The sequence below is a fragment of the Cololabis saira genome, chromosome 17, assembly GCF_033807715.1.
Source record: "Cololabis saira isolate AMF1-May2022 chromosome 17, fColSai1.1, whole genome shotgun sequence".
Lineage (NCBI taxonomy): Eukaryota > Metazoa > Chordata > Actinopteri > Beloniformes > Belonidae > Cololabis > Cololabis saira.
In genome coordinates, this window is record NC_084603.1 from 26,176,952 (window position 1) to 26,185,671 (window position 8,720).

Here is an 8,720-nt window from a genome sequence, read left to right on the forward strand (position 1 = left end):
TCGTCTTTGTTTTTAATCTTTTCATTTAATAAGGTACTTAAAACTGAAGTCTACATGAGTTCCAGCTTCCTTTCTGGGACTCTTCCCACATCCTGACGTCAGCTGGATGTGAGTTTTCCTCCCTGTCCCAGTGTCCAACTGACGCATTCAGACATCCAGCTCCTCTGAAGGAATTTGAGGTAAGTCACAAACCAAGACACAGAGAAACCACTGGGTACTAACTCAAATGATGATTTATTGTGCGACTGATGTATGTTTGTGTCCAGCCGTAACTCTGTGAAAGGATTTGACAGCCTTTGCTGAAGTATATTCTCATATTACATCGCATAGCTGTGCATTCCTGCATCTGTTATGTAATACAGACGTTCTCTAAATCTGTTCACCGGAGAACGGCTTAAGATGCTGGGCTGACATTGTTTTTATTTCTCTGCCTCATTTGTAAATGTGACTTCTGAGCGCTTTTAGGAAATTGAAGCAGCACAATTCCCATCTCCGACCCACAACTAATAGCCTAAACTTTCAGTCACCTCAAGTTGAAGTTACTTGGTTCCAAGATATTTGGTATGCAAGTCGGTGTGAAGTCTCAAAGTTGAAGAACACACACACAAAATGAGACTAGAATCTCAAAACTGCTTATTTTTATCCTGCTGGGGTGTGCAAAGTGACAGTCAGGATAATAAGTATTGGTTTCTTCTGCTGTTACAGGGCTGATGCTCAAACGTCTGTCTGAGTGGGAATGCTTTAAAAGCAGGTAGTCAACATAGTTGTGTCAGGAACGTAATAGTTTTGGACTGTTTACTTCTGGTAACCACTGGCTGAGATGAAGCATTAAGTTTTGGCTTTCTTAAGGTGGTTGTCTGTAAATGTGACTGGATGGGGACAACTTTCTGAAGTCTTTGCTGGTGCATATCGACTACTTTTACTGTCAGTGTTTTGTTGTGCATAGAGCTGTTACTGTTGAGGTGTTGAATTCATTTTCAGTTTGTCTTCACTTTTTTACTCAACAACCAAAAAATAAAACCCACTTTGGTCAGTTGCAATATATATTTTGCTGCTCCTAGAGCTTCACATTTGGGGATAGAGATCTGTGATGTTGTTCCTGGGACCTGCCGGAGCTTCTCCCCCAGTTGAGAGGTTGCAGCCTGGAGTGCTCCTTTCAGCAGATTACCACTGTTACTGCTGTTGCCTTCATCTTTCACATCTTTCAGATATCTTTTCAACTCCTCGTGCTCCTTCCTGATGTTGTTGTTGCTGTTTATTCTATTGCAGAGCCCAATGTCTGTTTTGAACAGACAAAGATTAAGATTAAGGTAAGATTAAGGTTTTCACCGGCATTGTAAAACTGTAAACAACACAGCTCGATTGTCTGAGTTAGAAGTTACTAAGGGGGTCGGGGCTAGGTCGACGTCTTTTATTTCTTTCTTTATTTTAACCTTGAATTGTTTTTGTTTAGTTTTTTTTTTTGCTTTTGTGGCAGGGCTTCCTGTAACCTTAGGTTCCCCTCGAAACTGAAACCACAACGTCTTTTTTTCTTTTTCTCTCCTGCTGACTGATGATGATTTTGGCAGTTATCTTTTCCTTTGTTCCCATGGCAAACAAAATACTTTTATAACAGCATCTCCACTAAGGCTTTGGCTCAGATGGTAGACGACGTAATGCCCCACACATCTTAAAGTTTTCAGAAGGTAAAAAGTATTGAACTCCAATCTGCAACACTTTGCAGGATCTGTCAGGTTAAATCGCGTTACGTGGGTGAGAAACATATGCCAGAGCATTCAAGGAAAGCCTGTTTTATGTTTACAGTCTGCACTGTTTGTTCAAAAGTCAATTTTGATTCCAATTTGTTTTGCTCCGAGGTAAAATGCCAAAAGGGGTGAAGTCCAGGCCTCTCTTCTTGGCTGCCGCACTCACAAACCAAAATCTAATAAGCAAAAGTTAATGGATGTTTGGATTGACCTTATATTTCAAAAATGTTTTTCAGAGCGAACATGAGACCAGACTCTCCCTACTGAGTTTGCTGTTCTATGAATTATAAGCTGTGTTTTTTATATGGCTCCTAAAAGGTAAATGATCAAAGTTTACAACAAGCAGTTAATCACAGTGTTTCCTTTCCTTTAAACTGAGATATTTTACAAGCAAACACAGAGGAGTTTAAAACCCAGAAAAGCCTTTAACTTCACTAAACCTTTCTGAGTTGAGAGAAGTGTCATATCAGAGTGAATTTTATGTTTTGAACTTTGTCTGATTGACCGGCTCCACCACAAACACCGGGGTGTTTGGATTTCAAATGTTTTCGTCTGAGCAGATACGACTGCTGAAATTAGATGATTTTGCAGTTTTTCATGGGAGGGGAAACAGCAAGTTAAAAATGCTGCGGACAATAATTCTCCTTTGTTTAATGTAACTCGAGGGCAGCGGAGGAATGCGGTGGTCAGCTCTGTCCGGGCTTCAAAAATAAGACGGAGAGTCATGTTCCTGCTCTGATATCATTGCCAAACCAGAAAACCTTCCCAAACCTTTGGGAAAGCCAAGATTTCAAAACAATGTTTTCTCTGGAATCTCAATGCAAAATCTCCACAGTTATAATTTTCTGTGTGTGTTTGTGTACGTGAAATTCAATGAGGGCTCCCAACGCAAAGCAACATATCCCCGTTGCTGAAGTTCAAGAAGAACACACCCATACAGGCCGTGTGTGTAAGAGTGTGTGTGTGTGTGTGTGTTTATGTCAGTTTGAGACCAAAACCTGATCCAAACCAGCCGTCAGAATGTCCAAATATCTTTCCCCTGTAAGAAAACACTTAATCAATGAGAAGTACTAAGGGGAATTACCTCAGATTATTTCACTTTGTTTATCCTGTAACAAAAGTCTGACGTGCAATTGCTGACCTGAACCGTAGGAGGTTAATTTACGAATCATGAGCACTTTGTGTTTATATAAATATTTCACTTATAAATATTGGATTGGTTGGTTTAGTCTTGGCCTCTGAAGTGTGGAGAATACAATGCTGACTTTACACAAGTGTGTAACTGCACACATGGAGGTCACACCTGCTTCACAAAGGGTTTCAAACATTTTAATTTGTTTAATGGAAACTAACACATACAAAAAGAAAACATCAGCTGAGCGGTAGTGGTGCCAAAAAGAAGAATCACATTATGACAGGAATGCTGTGGCCTGTGGTTTCAGCGTTCACATACTGTATTTAAAGGGAACCTCGACACAGTTTTCACTTTTATTTTCACACCTCGTGTTTCATGTACTGTACAGTCATCAGTTCTGAGGCCCAGATGCAGCGCAGGTCCTAGGTGCTAGTTTTTTATAAGTAAAAGGAACAAAAAGGGCACATCCCTGGTTCTACAGCTCAGGGTTTCATCCCATTTTTATAAGTGAGTAACATTAAATAAGGTGAGAACTATGTTCCCTTTAAAGTTAACTAGAGAACTATGTTTTTGATAACATTACAAGTCATTCAGGAGCACTAAAGTCTGGGCTACGTGCCACCTCAGAAGCCAGAATCTGCGTTTGTTTGGAGCAGATCATTTATTGTAAAAGGAACGTCCTCACAAGTCCGAAGCATGTGTACAGAAGAGCCGGTCCGGTCCAAGTCCATCCGGGTATCAAGTGCAGAAAGGGATGGAAAAAAGATATGAAAAGAAACTTCTTGGTGGGAGACAGACTGTTAAGGTGGGTCTACTGGGAAAGTCTAAATGTTATTCCACACTAATGATGTTTTCTTCAAGATACATTTAACATTATTTATCCCAAAAGTTTTCAAGAGAGGTTTATACTGAGATACAGGAAACAACAGATCTGAACGTTGATGCGGGGTGTCCAAATATGATATGGTATTTCATTTATTTGGCACAACCTTAATCCAGCTGCTGCTTATATATATGTATATATATATTATCCTCCAACAGGTGACCCGAATATGCTAAAACTGCTTGAAGAAAGGGACATAAACAGAAACTATGAGCTTTAATTTGTGCTCCCAGAAGGAATCCAACAAACGCAACTGACTCCAGCTCTGCCAAAAAAAAGAGCACATTTCAAGAGTCCTGCTCACAGCTTGTCGAAGCAGCCACCAACAAGCAATATAAAGTGTTTTATTAAACCACTAAACTTTTACAAACAGTTCTTACCTGGTACAATCTCACGAGACACAGACTTGCACAATATCAATTAATACAATTCTAAATTGAGAATCAATGAACCATCTTGACCTGAGAGTTTTCACCCCATCACTGCTAAAAAGCTTGTTCGTCACCAGACCTTTGAATACAGTCCACCTCTGACCTAACACCTGGCTCCTACTGGTCTTCCACATTTATATTTTTGTCCCAAAGCTTTCATCCACTCCTTTACCTAAAGGGATGGTATTTTTTTATCAGGTTAGGTTCATCACTAATCTCCAAGCTTTTATTCACCACTGTAATTCATATGCTCTGGTCTCATATACTTATTTACAAAGCTGCTCTTGATATTCTTCCATCCTGGCTGCAGGCTCTTAGTCTTCCCCCCCAGGGCTCATTTCTTTCAGTTGTTCCCAAAGTCTGAACTGAGATGAGCAAAAGGATATTTAAATATGCTGCTCCCTACACTTTGAATCAGCTCCAAGATCACTTGAACCTCAAGAAACATAATATAAATGTTCTACATCCATCTTCTTCTTTCTGCAGAAGTTATGAATGATAACTGTCGATCACAGTGACCTTTGAAACCCAAGAGGTCTGAAATGAATTTTAAGCCTTTTTGATGAGGTTGATGTTTTTTGTTGCTTATGTACATATTTAATGTTTATACAGTTATAATATCAACTATATAAATATATAACTATATAATATGCTTGTAGACTGTTGTGGTGAGGGCAGGTCAGTTATGATGGAGAGGCTTCTGACCACAAAACACTGAAAACACCCGACACTAGTGTTTTTAAGGACAGAGCAGCCCACTGTCCTCCTGCCATCCCTCAATAGCAGAACAAAACCAACACAGAAGGATAAACATAGTCATTACTGTCATTCCTTTGGTCAGCTCCAGCACGATTTTCAGCAAAAGCTCTCAGAGCTGCAGACAAAGACCCCCAGACGTCTTCCAGAGTCCTCAGAATCCTGGAAGGTCTGGTGTCTGTAATTTCACCCAGGGTTTCCTCTCAAGTCCTCACAAGATGAGCCAGTTAGACAATGCCAGCTTCCAGAAACGTACAGTAGTCCTTGTGGAGGCTGATGAAAACACGAGACTTTTAATCAAGAACAATGTCATTATTCTTCATGACACAACACATGCTCAGCACTTTTTTAATTCCTTCTGCATCTTTGAACTTTAGATATTTTCTTCTGAATTGTCTTCCATGTTGGCATGTCTTATATTTTTTTGTAATAAAAAAATGCATATCAGCATGACATTCGTGTTCATGACAAGAGCATGAAAACTTTTGAACACGATTATTGAGGACAGCAGCTTCACATGGCACTGGGCAAACTTTACTAATGCTTGTTTGTGCCACGGCAGGCTTCTTATCAGGGGTTGAAAGTTTTGGCTGGTTTAAAACAATGAGTTTGAGGATTTGCACTGGCAAATGTCAGCCAAAGAGGCTGCTGCCAAGAACAAGCCACAGAAAAGAGATGTTGCTTCAGTCTGTCAGCACTCAAACAAGACTGAGGAAGGGAGGCAACTGTGAAAACCAAGATAAGAGACATCCCCCAACACGTCCACTTGCACATCCTCCTACGTCAGGAGAACTCCATCATGCTCTTCTGTAATTACAGCTGTTGGTGGCTCTAGTAAACTTTTCCCTCATCATTTTGCACCTTAGGCCTCCATTTTCCCCTTGTCTTTTTTAGTCTTAGTGCAAATCTTCAAATGTTCAAGGCTCTAGATGAAAGGACATCTTCAGGCTTCGGTAATGCTACTTTGAGAGGTTGTCTCGAGCACAGAAAAGACACATTATTTTGACCATATCCACTGAAGTCATTACAGCCATTACAACCTCAGAGGGGTGAGCATATACAGGAAATTAGATTTGAAATAATTAGAAATTATGTAGAACCTTAAACTTATTTAAAAAAACATTGAAAAGAAGGATGATTTCTTTATATCAAATTAATGAATGGTGATGCTTGCTATGTTGAGGTGGGTATTTATTTAATTAGTGATTTGATTTGATTTTTTTAAGGATGAAGGTAACATGTAGACTGCACCTTTATTTTTATTTTTTTTTTATTTCTTGAGGAATTTTTGTTATCCCCATGGAGGCAATTTGTTTTACTGTCAGTCTTTTCTCTTACTTCTTGCTTTCATCTCATTACTTTAATTAATCTTTTTGAGGGTAGGCAAATAATAAGCTTTGTTTCAGCCTACACATTTTTCGGTCTAGATGGTATTTGTATATTGGAAATGTTTTGTAATGTTTTCTTTGAACAGTGTATTCGTTTTCTTGTTGTAATTTTTATTCTTTTTTTTTGTGATGTCATGACCGAAATAAACTAAACTAAACTAAGTTTGTTTCTTCAGCAAACCAAAATCTCTCAAATCCGGAACAAAGAATCAAAACACTAAACAGGACATAAATCAGGTTAAATAATCACAGGTATTTTTGACAGCTTCTGTATTAACAGTTGTTTTTTCTGCAGGTTCAGGTCCAGCTGAAGATCCCCCGGCCTCACACACGGCTGCATCTCTGCCCGCCTGCCGCCCAGCATGCTGCCGGAGAGCCGGCCCCAGCTGTGATGCCCGGCTTCAGCCCTCCTGCGCTCTTCCTTTTCGTCCTGCTGTGCGTATCTGCGGCTCAGCAGCGATCCGACCTGGCTTACGTCACCCACAGCAGCTTCTCCTACTTCTCCTGCAGCCAGGACCCGCATCCCTGCAGCATTTCCTCGCTGACAACATGCAGATGCAAAGACATGCAGCTTTCCACTCTGCACCACCCCCACTCGCAGCTCACTCCTGTTTTCTGGACCAAACAATTAACCGTCTGGTTCACGTCACCGTCCAACGTGGCGCGTCTACTCAACAACTCGGAGGTGAAGCACCTTACACTAGTCCACTGCGGGGGGGCCAGGGGGCCGCCCTCCTTTTCCCTGGAAGGGCATTTTGTCATGAAGCACCTGGAGAGGCTGACGGTGTTAAACCTGCAGGAGAAGCCGTTTCATCTCTATCCTGAGGCAATCAGAGTCAAGAGCACGAGCTCAAACACTAACCTGGACAGAGATAATGGTTTTCACTTACACACTAGGAGATACAACCGGGAGAGAGACACAAACATGGATCTGGATGCAGACGCAATGAGACTGCCCTGGTCCTCAACCCAGATCCAAGACATATTCCTGGGGAGGGAACTGGGAGCGGCTTACCATGAACAGGCCAGACTGGGAATCATCCACTGCTCCGTGCTGGACTGGGGGGCCGTGATCAAAGCCTACACAGTCCAGACACACATAGACAGCGACGGCAAGCTGCCCTTCCCCGACCTCCACCTGCCCAAACTACCAGAGGCATCCGTCATTTATGTAAGCTTTGTGTACTGATGGAAAGTCTTCATGTTCACATTCATTTGTGAACAAACGTTTCCTGGCAGAATTCACATCTGATTTATTTTATTCCTTAGAAATAATCCCTTTCTCTCATTAAAGTAGGAGATGGGCAGATCATGCTGCCTCTGGTTCAGCCAGCTCACAAATTCAATCAAACATTTTGGCAGAAAAATAAGTAAACGAAGCTGTTTATGCACATCGTGATACTCCTAAAACCTTGTAAGAGTAAACACAAAGAAAACAGTACATGATCCAAGGACAGTTTCATGCTTGTTTTAACTGGTGTATTTGTGTTTATTTAAGAATATTTTTTTCCTGGGAAAACTCTTAGATTCTTTGGTCCTGTAGTTTTGAGTTTATTCTTCCAAACTGACCTGAACAAATGCACACAACTTTGCACTTTTAATTACCTCCACATCTGAGCAAATTATTCTTAATAATGAAACACAACAGATAAGCAGAAAAGGTGTCTTAGATGCAACACTCCTTCAGTACACTTGATTCTTATTAATGGTCCTCATTGTCTGGACAGCTCTTTTGCTGACAAAGCTACTTGTATCATGTTGTGCTGAAGCAGCGTAGCATCTAAAACATGCAGGACAGGGGACCAGGATTGGGAAACATTGCTCTGGAAAACCTGTTTCCTTGTTAAACTCTGAGCCACAGATGCAGAAACTGTGATCTCCTGACATGAACTGAGTCCATCAAAAGCTGTTACAGTTGATCAACTTCAGTTTACCAGCCGCACTCACACACGTTAAACTTAAGATTTACTTCATTATGTGACAAGTGGCTCCAAACTGCATTAAGTAACGGTTAAGATACTTTTTTCTTTACTAGATGTAAACTCTGTGAAGCCAAGTACTCAAAAAAGTAGTTTAACATTTACTTCATGCAGTTGTGTGGAACTGTATAAAGTTTTGTTGTGTGTGTGTGTGTGTGTGTGTGTGTGTGTGTGTGTGTGTGTGTGTGTGTGTGTGTGTGTGTTTTACCTCAGCTTATCCCCGCCACTGTGAGCATATTCAGCATTATGTGTATCTTTGATAATGAAATGTTAAGGCTGGTTCTGTACTTGATCCAGATCTGTGCTTTGTTTTAACCGTGAGAATAAAATGTTCTTAACGTTGGGGCTTTTGTGTCGTGTAGACTTTTGCTTTTGTTTTAAAGCCGCACAAAGTAACTTCTGC

General features: G+C 40.8%; 1 protein-coding gene across 1 annotated transcript; it reads left to right on the forward strand.

The window, feature by feature from the left end:
- The first annotated feature begins 142 nt into the window (after window positions 1-142).
- Window positions 143-8,049, forward strand: si:ch73-52p7.1 (uncharacterized protein LOC100321084 homolog). Its single transcript, XM_061745291.1, has 2 exons — window positions 143-179; window positions 6,634-8,049. The coding sequence occupies exon 2, from the start codon at window positions 6,730-6,732 to the stop codon at window positions 7,525-7,527; it is 798 nt and encodes a 265-aa protein (XP_061601275.1). The 5' UTR covers window positions 143-179; window positions 6,634-6,729; the 3' UTR covers window positions 7,528-8,049.
- The last annotated feature ends 671 nt before the right edge of the window (window positions 8,050-8,720 follow it).